At 40.9% G+C, this 15,565-nt stretch overlaps 1 protein-coding gene across 1 annotated transcript in view; it reads right to left on the bottom strand.

Moving 5' to 3' along the window:
* The window catches only part of abca12 (ATP-binding cassette, sub-family A (ABC1), member 12), a 62,791-nt gene that overhangs the window by 35,733 nt on the left and 11,493 nt on the right, over positions 1-15,565 (bottom strand). The window contains exons 15-29 of the mRNA XM_028590462.1: positions 15,157-15,321; positions 14,605-14,813; positions 14,071-14,204; positions 13,366-13,480; positions 11,512-12,005; positions 7,485-9,609; positions 6,896-7,008; positions 6,587-6,654; positions 5,988-6,139; positions 5,734-5,864; positions 5,230-5,372; positions 3,535-3,702; positions 3,098-3,315; positions 1,198-2,145; positions 875-981 (exon numbers count right to left, since the gene is read on the bottom strand). Of these exons, the coding sequence (XP_028446263.1) occupies positions 875-981; positions 1,198-2,145; positions 3,098-3,315; positions 3,535-3,702; positions 5,230-5,372; positions 5,734-5,864; positions 5,988-6,139; positions 6,587-6,654; positions 6,896-7,008; positions 7,485-9,609; positions 11,512-12,005; positions 13,366-13,480; positions 14,071-14,204; positions 14,605-14,813; positions 15,157-15,321 (5,290 nt within the window). The remainder of the gene's footprint in view (positions 1-874; positions 982-1,197; positions 2,146-3,097; positions 3,316-3,534; positions 3,703-5,229; positions 5,373-5,733; positions 5,865-5,987; positions 6,140-6,586; positions 6,655-6,895; positions 7,009-7,484; positions 9,610-11,511; positions 12,006-13,365; positions 13,481-14,070; positions 14,205-14,604; positions 14,814-15,156; positions 15,322-15,565) is intronic.

Raw genomic sequence — 15,565 nt, 5'->3', positions numbered from 1 at the left:
AGGTGCAAGATGTGATGACAGAATATTTAATTAGGCCAAATTTAGACAATGGTGATGTTTAATCTCAGGGTGCTCAACACCTAGAGGCCTTTGCAATTAAAACAGTTCACTCTTGGTGTGTTTGTGTGAAGAATATGAGTGGGGTTGCGGAGAAGTGAAGCTGCTGCAGCTGCTTACAAAGTGATTCCATACACTAAAAACATTATCATACAAGCACAAACGCCAATTAAAAGGAGGTCATAGATGTCCACTTGTGTGAGTGCGAGGGGAGACGTTTAGCGAGGGCGGACAGGATAAGTGATTGAATTCTACTTTGCTAATGAGATTTAAAAAGGTGCTGAGTGGCTTTCTGCTGGAGAAGGGCCATATGGCCTTGGGCTCTTTGGGAGCTCAAGCTAAGCTGATATGAAGCCTTATTCCTCATATCTCCAGAATGAATTATGATGCGCTATAATCATGTATACAATAACAACAGTATTAACAAAACGTTTTATGGTCTCCCCATGGTCCCGTAATAGCCATGAAGGTCAGAGAAAAAGGGGTGGCACTCTTCCATGCTGTGTGACTTTTTAATGGCACAAGCTGGCAGCCTGCGCTTATACATACATACTGTCACAGCAGGTATGTAAACATAAACTGCAGCATCAGTGTGAGCTCTGCATTACTGCAACAATTAAGCGATGAATGAGTGGGAGGGAATTCACTGAGGAGTCAGTAGGTAAAGTTATTTGGAGAAACTAAAAAGGATAAAGCATCATTCATTTTTGGATACTCCATTTAACTAATAAGTGCATATTTCTCATTATAAAGCTGCCCTTGGCCAAAGAAGCCTCTAACTGTCCATACTGACAGTAGATCTGAACCGTTAAGTTACCTTGAGATTCACCGGCAAGTGCGCTGGTGATATTTTTAAGCACAGAGGAGAATGGAAAGTCATCGGGAAGCATATCGACAGCATTGGTCAGGAGATCCATTGATGACCTGGTGAAGATTAAACACAGTCTGTTTATGAAATAGGGGCCAATTGAGCAAAATAATGGGAAAAACAAGGCAAAAGGGGGAGATTCAAAGCATTTGTTTTTAGATGTTAGATGCAAATTTATATCTAAAGCGAGATACTAAATTTACACAACGAAAGGGCAAAAAGTTATTTCTTATTCTTAGAGCCATATTTGGGAAGGTGCAAATAAGACTTACATCTGAAACGTGCCAGGGAGAGTGAAGAAGGAGAGTACCCCAAGGGCAGCATCAATGGTCTCTTCCCGAGAGGCATTTAGGCCCCACGGCATGTCGCTTGTAGCTCCCTTCACCACAACGCTCAGATCAGGATTGGCAAAGAACACATTGGCTGTCTCCATAATTTCTGTTGTGGTAGCAGGAACAGAGATGGCTTTGAACATGGCAGGGTAGTCAATGTAGAACATGTCTATGAAGTCATCCATGGGGTCCCTTGCCAGCATCAATGGGGCCTCGCGTCTCTTTCGGACCCTTGTCGCATGGCTACCGCCTGCCATTTCCTGCTGAAACATACTCGGATGGTAGTCCATAGGGGTCAGAAAACCACCGGTGCTTACAAACTGTCTCAGCATTGCAATTATGTTTCCAGCGAGGTCTTCAAAAAGCTCCATGTTTGCTGGCATGTCCATGCTCATCTGCGTCAGAACAGACAAGAGAGGCCTGAGGATGTCGTAAATTTTGGGCAGAGCCTGAGTCAGCAGATCCAGTCCAGACGCTCGAGTGGAAGCCATCCATGCAGACATCTCGGCCACCTTCTGCACAATCATGCTTGAGTCGTTGGATGCCAGAAATTGCTCCAAGGCTTGGGAAACCATAGGCGCATTCCCAAATAAATTCATGTCAATCACCACTTTGACAGCTTCCCTCATCATGTCAGTAAGGTTTGCTTCATTGAGTCCAGAAAAAAATCCCTCCATCATGGGGTAGATGTTGTTTGACGTGATGTTTGCAGAGGATAGGAAAATCATTGCTGCTTCTCCGAAGAGGTCCTGGGATGAGTTGTTGACTTGAATGAGATGGTAGTTGTCCAGGATGTGGCTCAGTGTTTTCTCTATAGCTTCAATGTAAGGCTGGATGAATGGGGCCACGCTTACCAGCTCATCTGAGAGCATTTTGAAGGAAGACAAACTGAAAAGGAGAGAAATTCAACAAATGTTAAGTTCATTCTTCGTCTCATGTAAAAAGAAATCCAATATGAATTGGAAAAAAATGTGATGATTGTAAGACCCAAAGCACTTCTATGGACAATGGACTAAGGACTAATTCTCACCTACTTCTTTCATGAAATGCAAACCATTGAACACAGTGATTCCAAAGAATTCTAATTTCTCAGCTTTGAACAGAAGTAATATTTCTTCATCATCTGGCTTTATACTTATTCACATAGTTTTCCCATTTCATCCTTGATAATAGACTGTGGAGTCTTTCCGCTGTGATCAATGATCTATAACTTATGTAGTCAGACCTGATGGATTCCCTGTGATATGCAAAATGTGATCCTTATCACTATGCCCGGCTCATTATTGCAGCTGGCGTATAAAGGGAAATCAATTTTAAGAGGATGTCTCAGCTAGCTGAATCATGGTTAAGCTGCTATCTGTGCAGAGCTGCCTGTTTTCAGGCAGAATCGCATTAAATGAATCAAGTTGAATGTAAATGTGATCACTCCAATTCCTGGTTTAATTAGGTATGAATCAAATTGGCCTGACTGGTGCATTGTGGACATGCTGTAACAACAAATGGAGAGGTGAGTTCATGTATGAGTCTGTGTCAATGGGTCTGTGTAGAGATGCAGCTGACTCTTTAATGGAATTTAATGGAAATTGACAGAACATTTCTACAGTCAGATAATTAAACAAAATACTGTTAGGTTCTGAGAGTTTACAAGGTTAATTTGATGTGATGTCTCGTTCATAATCACTTAATAATTAGATGGATCTGTGATGCCAGATTAACTACAAATAACTGTTTTAAAGTGTTTTAAGATGGATTTTCCTGTTAAGCATACTAAATCATGACCACAGGGAAATGCACATATGGTTAGCAATGACATCATCTTATTGTGGCTGTAAATAGTCACCTGTTTTTCCACTGTATGTCTTGGAGCTGCTTGTACCAGTAGAGCTGTGCCTCAGGGCTCAAAGGCTGGCCTGCAAGCTGAGAGAGCTGGCTGAAGAAAGAGCTGCTGAGCTGCTCTGTCGCAAGTGTGCTGTTAATGTTGACTTGGTAGAGAGATTTTACAGCCATGGCAATCCTGGCAGCTGTGGTGCTCACAGTCATTGGTCCCACACCCATGTACTGTACAGAAAACATACAGCATAGATGGACTGTTAGTAATGTAGCAGCTTTCTCTGTGTGTCAACACTGCCACCCAGTGGTGAAACTGTTAGATGTAGTTGAATATTCTTTGGCACATATTTTTATATTTCAGTCTGGCTTTGGAAACAAATTCAGAATGTAATATCCTTCTATCAAATTAGTTTGAAAGTTCCTATTAATTGCAATGCATCTACTTACACTTATGTTCATGTTGGCATAGACAGTCTGGGCTGCATCATAGGCCTCTAAAACAGGCTGCAAGCTGATGTTGCACCACATAGCCATGGTATCATAGCTTAACCCCACTGCCTCCATTACTGGCTCCCATTCCTTGAGAACTTCACTGCAGTCCAATGTGCCATTAGCCTAGAGGAAACAATGTCAATATCTTATTGTGTTTCATATGTATTGTTCAGAGAAAACCGGTTCAGTTTGCAAGACAGACATGGAAATAGAACAAAGTGTCAGGGGGGGACAAAGGCAAAAGCACTAGGGAAATACAATAATCTCTCTGTTTGTGCAGTTTACAGAGAAGCAAAGAAAAGGGCAGAAGTCTCACACAGGTATCATCGCTTATCACAGACTGACCAAGTACACACACACACACACACACACACACACCCACACATACTGTATATGCATAGACAATGTATTTGCACAAACACTGGGTCAGCTATATACTTTCTGCCATGTCAGACATCTGAAAAATATAGGAACAATATTTGCTCTAAGGTATACACAAGATAAAGAATAACCCTAAGTGCTCTGCTACACCATTATTTAAATGTTGTATCATGGTATGGATTAGAGAATACTGGCTTTTTAGGCTGATGATAATATAAAGACATGAGAAAAATATGCAGGCTAAAGTGGCTGGATAATATAGTTAAACAATGACAGTTAGTGTAAATATAATAGTAAATTTTGAACAGCAGAATGAAGTAAATTAAATGATGATTAATAATACATTTAAAGTAATAGTTTGACATTTTGGCAAATACGCCTTTTTGATTTATTGCTATAGGAAATAAAAGTAAATAAACTAGCAGTAAATAAGCTAGCACCAGCAGCAGGTTAGCTTAGTGACATGATTTTTGGGAGTAATTGGTCACTTTTGCCCTTCAGTTTTTGTACAAAATAATAAACAAAAGAGACATAGCATGTTAGGTCCTGGTAGGTGTTACTCAGGGACAGAGTCTTGCTTGCTGTCTTCCTGTTATTAGTCATTGTGCTAAGCTAAGCTAAGCTAGCTTCATGCACAATCAAATGTGATGCAATAAACAGCTCTGCAGTACTCAGAGGTGATGATTTAACTTTACAGTAATTTCTAAAACTATGCTTAGTTATGGTATTAGATTGTATCGCACTGCATTGAAAAGTGTTTCTAATATTACATTAGAAACACCTTTCAACGCACTGTAGGCCTACTGCCATCTTTCTTTCTTTTTTACATGAATGCCAACATACGCACTGATATACAGTTTCTGTGTTGCATACCGATAAATGATCCAATGCAAAACCTCAATCACCTTGTTTTGTGTCCTGGTATGAAGAGGACAAAAGCCTTTAGAAAGTCTAAATAAACATGCGGCTATGCAGGCAGGTTGAAAGGACAGTATCTAAAGAAAGACACCCCCGCATTGTTCTCAGTCAAGTGTTTGACATTTCTAAAAAATTAGGTGTGACGCCAAGATGACAGATAGGTATTGTTAATTGAAAACATGCATGAAAATGTATGCATTGGTACAATAGCTAACCTCCCACCTAACTCTCTCTTACACATGCAAACATGTACAAAAAAAAGTGCGTGCAAATGACTGGACCGAAAGACACTCATACACAATAATACAGTATGTACAAAGGCTAATCCAGGGAAAATCATAGCAGTCTAACCTGCTCAGCTGCCTGCACCGTGCGTTCAATGGCAAGCTGCATTCTTTCCAAGAACTCAGACACGTTAAACTGACTGGTGTTTACAGACTGTGCAATTTCTGTCATCAGGGTCACCACAGGCATCTGAAGGCTTAGTATCATCACTGGGAGAAGGAAAAGACAAGAGGGTTTGACCAATAGGAATAGCTTTACAAAAAAGCTAGGTAGGTATATATAACAAAATGTGTTGTATTTATGAAATGGTACATGAGACACTTTCCTACAGCTGTTTCAGGTATATTTAAGATATATCATGGTGTAAAAAGGTGTGCTTTGCCAGGCATAACCAAACCAGGTCTAAATGTGACATATGTTTAATATTTCATACTGAATATGTACTGAGCATAGCTGCATAGGTTATCAAGTCTTGCTCCTTCTTGCTGTGTAACAGTGATGATTCTGGTTCATTAAACTTGTCTATCTTTATCCTTACTACACAGTCCTGCTGTTCAGTAGTGTCCTCACCATTCTGTGCTTGCATGTTGTTCACCATACTTCCTATGATTTTCTCAAACAGTGTGACAACAGATGGGTCACCGTCCAACAGCTCTGTTCCTTCAAGGGCTGACAGTAGGGGCTCTAATGTCTTTTCAAGTCTGTGAAAACACACATGTCATTTGGTTTAGGACAATCACAGATGCAACTGAATAGCTGTTTTTATTAGTAAAAAAAAAAGTAATGACTGGTTTGGTTTGTTTCCAAGAGGTAATTAAACATACTTGTCCCATGTGTCTTGGTCTGCCTTCCCAGTCATCACCTGCTCCAGGACAGGAGCAAGATGAGTAAAGGCCTCCAGAGATGGAGCAGTTATTGTGAGTGAGTCAGGTCCTTCCATGACAAGTGGCCAAAGTATGTCTAATAGTTTGCCCATCTGACAACAAAAAAGGGGGGAAATTAGGGAGAAAAAAAGGTTAAATTTTTCACACACTGATTTTATGTGATTCAGTGCAAAACATCAACTACAAGAGTTGTTTTTCATGTTCGCTTTGATCCATGAAATATTATGAGAACATTGAGTTCAGGGCACATAAAAGATAAAAGCATGTTTTGTTTGTCTGTCTATGATGATAAATGATACTGTGTTTCAATACACGCCTGTAGACATGTGTGGTTTGGAATTGGGTGTTGGCCAAAAGTTTTGGTAGCAACAGAGATAACATTGTAATGTTTTATCAGGGTTTTATTTTTTAATTTAATGTTTAAGTTGCAGACCTTTCAAATGTTTCCAAACTAATTCACACCAAACTTGATTAAAATGAGAAAAACAAAAACATAATGAACTTCTCATACACGCATTTGACAATGTTTAAAGCCTTACCTGGCCAAAGATTATGGGAAAATTCTCTACTGATGCATTCTCAAAACCTGCCCAGATACTCATGTTGCCTGAAATCACAACAAATGTTGTTCACAAAGTGGATCTCAATTTAAATGTCAAACATAATCTTCCGTGTAAAACTTGGAGTGAAGTGTCTTATTCTCACAACAGACAACAGAAACATTGTGCTACTTTTATCCTGGCATCAACGCTTGAATAATGAAGTGCACAATGCAACCTCCACTACATCACAGTTCATCAGGATTCAACATCTTGTCCATCTACAGGGACACAGAGAAGCTGACTTGCCTTGGCCAGACTCCAAGATGAAGTGAGTGATGTTAATGAGGATTGAGACGTAGGACTGGGCTGTGCTGTTTGATGGCAGGAGGCTCTGGACTGTTTTCATCTCATCCAGGATCCTTAAGAAACAAAGTGCATCAATATTTCACATCTGAATCAAAAGGTCATCACGTCTCATTAAATTCTTTCAAAAGGATTGCAGGACTGCATGCACTTCATCTTTCTGTTTGGTTTCAATTATCCATCTGGACCAGTGGTTGTTAATTATCACTGGATTGCAGATGCCTGCCAGTTTTTATAAGTTATCTAGTGAGGTACCATTTTTCTGAGATGCAAAAATAATGCAATTAATTTCAATTAACTAGTTTGTAGGGCAGTAAAACTAACCTATAACATTATGCATAATTAAACCTGCAATAAACTGATTTCTTTGGCCACTTGGGGGCAGAGGAAACAAGCTATAAACACAACATTTACGTATTATCATATTTGTTGATGGATGCTAATTTTCAAGTGTTTTACTGCATTACATAACATTATGGCAATGTTGTCATTTGGTCTGTTAAAGTATTAGGAATATAGCAGCATCACTCACAACTGATTCCAGCTGTCTGGTCCACCAGATGCAGAGATGCTCTCAAAATACGTGGTTGCTACTTTGAGTCCAGAAAGCAGGTATGTAGAGAACAAGTCTGGTAATGTCTGTTGGATGACACTCTCAGCCCTCTTGAGGATGAGGAGGGAGATGTTAAGTGATGAGGGAAAACTTGTGTCTGGTTGGACAATGATCTCAAGTGAGTCCTGCACAATTTCCAGGATGTTCTGCTGTACAACGAGCGGTAGGGGGCCCGTGGCTGCTGTCGGGATCTGCATAGAACTTTGGACTGCTTCCAAAATAGTGGCTAAGAAGTGGCCACTCTCTAGGCCACCTGGTTGCTCTGCCAACATTAGTGCTTTGCTCAGGGACATGGTGATATTGCTAATGATTGAGATGTAGGCCTGTTGATCATTATTGAGAAAACTAACCATTGTCTCAAGCAGCTGCTGGAGGTCTGTCACAGGGGTGGAGACATTTATGGAGGGGTCTCCCCATTGGACCATACTACTGAGGACAGATGAGACATTGGGTTGTTTTATCCACTTCTGTATAAGATCAAGGTATAGTTTAACTTGGTGCTCAGTGAGCTGCAGAATGGTTGTGTTGAAGAACGGCTCTGAACCTGGGTTGTTATTCTGAGCTTCTAGGTTGACCTTTATAGATTCAAATAGACGCTGGATAATCTCAACTGTTGTTTGGCCAATTTTACTCACACCTGCACCATCTAATGGGTACTGGAGGTTGTTTATCAGGCTCTCGACCTGTTTACTGCTAAACACAGAGAAATCCACCTGTGCCAGCTGTAATGTCACTTGCATTTGTGTGAGGTAGTACAGGGGATGGAGGAGCTCTGAGACCGCGCTTGTGCTCGTGATATTTTCCAGCCTTTTCAAGTACCATTCCACAATCTCCAGATACACTTTCTGAGCATACATGGGGTTCATCAGCAAGGAGGTGTTCAAATTGTTAAATGGCTCTGTGTTGGCGACCAGTTGTATCAGACCCTCTACCATTCTGATTTCATTCATGATCTCTGGAGTGTACAGGTGGTTTAACTGGAGGTTCATCTTGATGTTGGCCAGGGTGCTGTTCAGTGTATGTGAGAGAGCTATGTTAGGATCTGAGCTGAAGTTAACTTGGACGACATCACTGAATGCGTTATTGATGATTAACGGGATGAGGGAGAGGATGGCTGTCTCATTACGAAGAGCAGGTAGGTGTGTCAGAAAACCACTGACACCATTTATCAGTCCAATAACACACTGGGCTGTCACCGTCTCGTTAGGCTGTGGTTCGAAACACTGGCGAGCATTGATAATCTTCTCCATATTTAACATCAGGTCGTTTATGTTGGCAGCTCCAGCTAGTGCAGCTATGTTGTTCAGCTCCCCAAGGGTTAGGTTTGACTGTTGCAGAGCATTCTGGACATCCGACAAAGTAACATTTGGTATAGCCATGATCAATCTGATGAAATGAAGAGTCTGATTAAATGTTTCCACATTGGCAGCATCCTTAGAGGACAGTAGGAGTGGGAAGAACATGGATAAAATTTCCTCAGACTCCTGTCCCTCCAGAATAGAGCTGTTTGCAGATATTCCAATGCTGACATTACTGTTGACAGAGAGAATCATGTCTAATATCTGATCCAGGAACGTGAAGATTTCTGAGATTCCAGTCGAACAGTTTTGGCCTGCTGTACATTCCGTCATCTCATACTGCAAAGCTTTGAAATCCTGGAGAAAGCGAGCAGCTTCCTGTTGGACCTCAGGTGGTAGGAATGCTACAAGTTTCTGTGCAACAATGTTCTGGGCAGCATCTGGTCCAGCCTGAGACAGGTTCTGAAGGCTCTCTGGGGTGAGAAGGTCGAGAAAGTCCTTGGAAAGCAGGTGGAGGTCAGTGATTTGTGCTGTGCTAAGCTGCCCACTTGGTAATGGGAGATGTTGGATTCTTCCCAGACTATACAGAGACATCACAAAATCTTGAAGCTGGCGTATGTACCCAAGAATGATGTTAGTTGGATCACCATTTGGAGAATCCATCACTGTCTTCAGTAGCTCCATGGCACTGAGGATGGCTTCTACAACGCCTGTTGAGGTCTGGTTGGTGAAAGCCTGAATGGCTTCTCTGAGACGGGCCACATCGTCAGGGTGGAGGTAGTCTGAATAGGTAAGCAGAGTTTGTCCCATGATGTGGGAGAGAGACATGGTGAGGTTACCCTCTAAGGAGAGAAACTGTCTAATCAACTGTTCCAGTTCCGGCATCGTTGGGTCGGTCTCATTAAAGGTAAAGATGTAGGCCTGTTGATCATTTCTGAGAAAATTAACTATTGTCTCAAGCAGCTGCTGGAGGTCTGTCACAGGGGTGGAGACATTTATGGAGGGGTCTCCCCATTGGAACATACTACTGAGGACCGACGGGACATTGGGTTGTTTTATCCACTTCTGTATGAGATCAAGGTATAGCCTAACTTGGACCTCAGTGAGCTGCAGAATGGTTGTGTTGAAGAACGGCTCTGAACCTGGGATGTTATTCTGAGCTTCTAGGTTGACCTTTATAAATTCAAACAGACGCTGGATAATCTCAACTGTTGTTTGGCCAATTTTACTCACACCTGCACCATCTAATGGGTACTGGAGGTTGTTTATCAGGCTCTCGACCTGCTCACTGATAAACACAGAGAAATCCTCCTGTGCCAGATGTAATGTCACTTGCATTTGTGTGAGGTAATACAGGGGATGGAGGAGCTCTGAGACCGCGCTTGTGCTCGTGATATTTTCCAGCCTTTTCAAGTACCATTCCACAATCTCCAGATACACTTTCTGAGCATACGTGGGGTTCATCAGCAAGGAGGTGTTCAAATTGTTAAATGGCTCTGTGTTGGCGACCAGTTGTATCAGACCCTCTACCATTCTGATTTCATTCATGATCTCTGGAGTGTACAGGTGGTTTAACTGGAGGTTCATCTTGATGTTGGCCAGGGTGCTGTTCAGTGTATGTGAGAGAGCTATGTTAGGATCTGAGCTGAAGTTAACTTGGACGACATCACTGAATGCGTTATTGATGATTAACGGGATGAGGGAGAGGATGGCTGTCTCATTACGAAGAGCAGGTAGGTGTGTCAGAAAACCACTGACACCATTTATCAGTCCAATAACACACTGGGCTGTCACCGTCTCGTTAGGCTGTGGTTCGAAACACTGGCGAGCATTGAGAATCTTCTCCATATTTAACATCAGGTCGTTTATGTTGGCAGCTCCAGCTAGTGCAGCTATGTTGTTCAGCTCCCCAAGGGTTAGGTTTGACTGTTGCAGAGCATTCTGGACATCCGACACAGTAACATTTGGTATAGCAATGATCAATCTGATGAAATGAAGAGTCTGATTAAATGTTTCCACATTGGCAGCATCCTTAGAGGACAGTAGGAGTGGGAAGAACATGGATAAAATTTCCTCAGACTCCTGTCCCTCCAGAAAAGAGCTGTTTGCAGATATTCCAATGCTGACATTGTTGACCGAGAGCGTCATGTCTAATATCTGATCCAGGAACGTGAAGATTTCTGAGATTCCAGCCGAACAGTTTTGGCCTGCTGTACATTCCGTCATCTCATACTGCAAAGCTTTGAAATCCTGGAGAAAGCGAGCAGCTTCCTGTTGGACCTCAGGTGGTAGGAATGCTACAAGTTTCTGTGCAACAATGTTCTGGGCAGCATCTGGTCCAGCCTGAGACAGGTTCTGAAGGCTCTCTGGGGTGAGAAGGTCGAGAAAGCCCTTGGAAAGCAGGTGGAGGTCAGTGATTTGTGCTGTGCTAAGCTGCCCACTTGGTAATGGGAGATGTTGGATTCTTCCCAGACTATACAGAGACATCACAAAATCTTGAAGCTGGCGTATGTACCCAAGAATGATGTTAGTTGGATCACCATTTGGAGAATCCATCACTGTCTTCAGTAGCTCCATGGCACTGAGGATGGCTTCTACATGGCCTGCTGAGGTCTGGTTGGTGAAAAGCTGGATGGTTTCTTTGAGACGGGCCACATCGTCAGGGTGGAAATAGTCTGAATAGGTAAGCAGAGTGTGTCCCATAATGTGGCAGAGAGACATGGTGAGGTTACCATCTAAGGAGAGAAACTGCATAATCAACTGTTCCAGTTCAGGTATCGTTGGGTCTGTCTCATTGAAGGTAGAAATGTCCTGGTTGAGCCTGCCAATCTTTGAGGCAACATCGAGCACTGCGGAGACGTTAAGGGGGCCATTGCCGAGGAGCAGAGGCAGCAGTGGTTTCAGACCTGCCGACTGTAACAGGTTACCGATGAGGGGAAGCATTACGTCAGGGTTAGTGATGTTTTGGTCAGGAAGCATGGAGATTGTTTTGACAAAGCCATCCAGGTACTGTATCAGGTTTATCAGGTAGGCAGAGAGCGCATCTCCCCCTTTGATTTCTTGTTTCAAAAATGATGCTGCCATATATTTATAGGTGTCACTTAACATATGCTGCAACAGATGCACAGATCCTTTGAGACAACTACAGAGGTTGAAGGAAAAGAAAGAAAAGAGAAGACAGAGAACATGTCAGAATTTTAGAAATTGGTATGAGTAATGTGGTTAAAACAATTCAATTCAATTCAATTTTATTTACTGTATAAAACAGTAACAACAATAAATAACACTTCTTCTGGTATTGTAACTCTGTCTATACTACAGTATGCTGAATTCTGCAATTGTGCAAAGAGGCTGCCTGTTTAATCATATTTCATATCACAAACAATAGCAATGACTTCATGTCAACCATTTCATTAAATTAAATTTAATAAAATAGTTAGACATTTTGGGAAATACACTTGTTATTTTGTTTGTTAGATTAGAATATTGATACCACTCTCACAGCAGTGAATTAATTATTGATATTAAGGTGCAGCCAGTAGTTGGTTAGCTTAGTTTAGCACAACGACAGAAACATGGGGAAACAGCTAGCTGTGCACTGTTCATCTCTTTTGTTTATTCAGTACAGAAGCCTGTGTAAAATGACAATTTGTAGTTTTATTGGGGATTATGTGTCAAACCAGTTCTTAGCCAGGTTCAGTGACTTCCTGGAGTTTTGTCATCACCTTGAGGTTGCCAGGCAATACTTCCACACAGCTTTAAAGTTGCTGGTAGGCAGATGCTACGCTAACTAGCTGTTAGCTACAACTTCATGTATAACAGATCTGGAAATGGTATCGATCTTCTCATCATAATGATACAGTATATCATCATCTCATTCTAAATAGTTGTTTTAAAGGTCCCATGGCATGAAAATTTCACTTTATGAGGTTTTTTTAACATTAATATGAGTTCCCCCAGCCTGCCTATGGTCTCCCAGTGGCTAGAAATGGCGATAGGTGTAAACAAAGTCCTGGGTATCCTGCTCTGCCTTTTAGAAAATCAAAGCTCAGATGGGCCGATCTGGAATCTTACCCCCCCTTTCTCTGCTTTGCCCGCCCAGAGAATTTGGCCCACCCATGAGAGAGAGACATCATGACTTTCAAACGAGCAAAGTGGCAGTTGGTCAAGGCCACACCCCCACCCTCCACCTTGCCCCCCCCTCTCTCCTCCTCAATAGCTACAGACACAGAAATGGCACATACTAAGGAAAGCTCATTGTGGGACTGGCTCTAGTGGCTGTAATTCTGCACAAAGGCGGAATTTCGGGAAAGAGACTTCAGATACAGTATTAGGGGACCACTAAGGTCTATATAAAAGCCTCCAAACAGCACCATGTCATGGGACCTTTAATAAGTAAACATCCTTTGAACAAATGGAAGTCAATAACAGACAGAAATTTCCATTCCAGAGCATATACAAAAAGACATAATTGTTTTAAACTAACAAGTACAAGCACTTACTTCACCAGGAAATCTTGGTTCGGTGACATCAGAGCCTGAGTCATCACTTGAACAAACTGTGGCCATTCCAAACCAGTATCGCAATGAATGGCTGAGTCGTTGATGTTAATGGAACCTAAAGTGGGAGGTAAACATGTTACATACATACATACATACATAAATACATAGTATACATACTTAAATACATACATGTTTATTCTACTATGTTAAATAACATGCACATCTTTTATTGAGCTTCATCGTAGCGGCCCAGTGACATCTTCTATTATAAAACTAAATTTGCAATATATTTTTTTTGGTCATGGTTTACTAGAAATATATAAATTCACAATGTAAACTTTCAAATGATATTTTTTAAATTGCTGTGTATAAAGAGAAATACAAAATTTCAAAGACAAAAGTTTTCTTAAAAAAAATGTATTATAGAAAGCCCTTTTGTGTGGGTAATGCTAATGCTAACAAGCTCTCATAGAGAATAAGACAATAAAGGAAAACACTATGCTAATTAAATACACCTTGGCACATGGAAATATATGTGTATATTAGTCTTTATGTCTTACTTCTTGATTGGATTACATTTTGATAATAATAGAAAATTATGAACCTGAAAATTTAAAACTCTTTTAGGCCTCATTTGCCCCCTGCATTGCCTTCTATGTATGCATTTGCTAGCAAAAGAAAGAAAAGAAAAGAAATAACACTCACAGTTTGCTGGCTGAGTTGTGACATCAGGCCTGTAGTTCAAAATCCAGAAAACCATGTGGAAATAGTCCTTTACCTCTGGCCACAGTTGACTCTTCTCAATCTTTTCTCCAAAATTCACCATGAACAAGGAAACACTACAAGAAAATCAGAGCACAACACTGTTAAGACAGTGAAATGATAGCCGACAGCGTGAAATGAGACATTGTGCACATGATCTAAAACACATCATGGTGGAAAATCTGTCATCTTATTTAAAACAAAATTCACCCAATCAACTGAAATGGCCTTGTCTAATGTAAATCAAATGTCTTCACTGAAAGAAAAAAAAATGTTGTTGGGCCTGGGCCTAAAATCTTTTAAATTAAAGACATTATGTGAGTTTTAATTGTACGACTGTTGATTACAAAACAGCAATATTTGTTACATCATATTTTCTTAATTACATGTTAAAATCAAAAGTACATATGCAGAGAACAGTAATGCTCTGGAATGAAACCCTGCAGGTACTGTATATAATCATTGCTTTCTCAAAACCTTTGTTGAAGAGTTTCAGCAACATCTAGACTGCTGTTGTCTGGCATCCAGTTCATCCAATACTCTACACCCAGCTCCGTTGTCAGTTTGTGAAAAAACACGGCGACCTGCATACTGTTATTGCACAGCTTGTGCCACTCAGAGAGAATCATGGAAAGTGTCACGTTGTAGTCTGTTTGGCCGGTCAGAGCAGTGTACACGTCTTGTGCCTAAAACAAAATATGAAATATCTAAATATTAAGTATTTCTCTATAAAATTAAATATGAATCTGTGTTCATGTAGGACAACATTTTAAAGGATCTGTTGCAACAAGACTTTAGTATTGACTGATCAAATAGATTCTGTAAAAGTATACAATACTGCACAATCCAACCCTAAACCAAAGAAATTCGTTCCAAAACAAAATACCCATGAAATAACAAAGAAAAGTAAATTGTAAAGCATAAAGTTAGAGGAGGAATAAATAATAATTTATGTATTTCACATAATAAATTAATGTCAGGCAGCATATCACTTTGGAATGAAACTTTTCAAATGCAGTTAACTTTTACCTTCTGAACCAATGGCAGCCAGTCCATTAGTAGCGCTTGCTGTAGAGCGGAGCTGTTCTGACAGACCATTGATCTCCACACCTCGATCTTTATGCTCTCTGTGTTTAAGAGCCACTCAAAGGGACCCAAGAGACCCTCACATGTTAAAGACTCAGTTGACAGAATCTAGTAAAACAGAGGTAAAAAGCACCAACTGGTAAGTGTTTGCTACCTTGATTGTTTTCCATACTATTAATCAAAAAACTCAAACATGTCATCCCTTGAAGTCAATGTATTACATATGACAGAGTGCTGTCAGCAGATCATCAGTGTAATGCTGATGACAGACAGGTGTTCAGTACGACTTCACTACGACTTCTTGCACAGTTTCATAATAAAGCTTCCTGAGTCTGAACAATGCTTGTCTGCT

The sequence above is a fragment of the Perca flavescens genome, chromosome 11, assembly GCF_004354835.1.
Source record: "Perca flavescens isolate YP-PL-M2 chromosome 11, PFLA_1.0, whole genome shotgun sequence".
NCBI classification, from domain to species: domain Eukaryota; kingdom Metazoa; phylum Chordata; class Actinopteri; order Perciformes; family Percidae; genus Perca; species Perca flavescens.
Note: the sequence above shows the minus strand (reverse complement) of the source record. Positions and strands in the feature narration are given on the sequence as shown.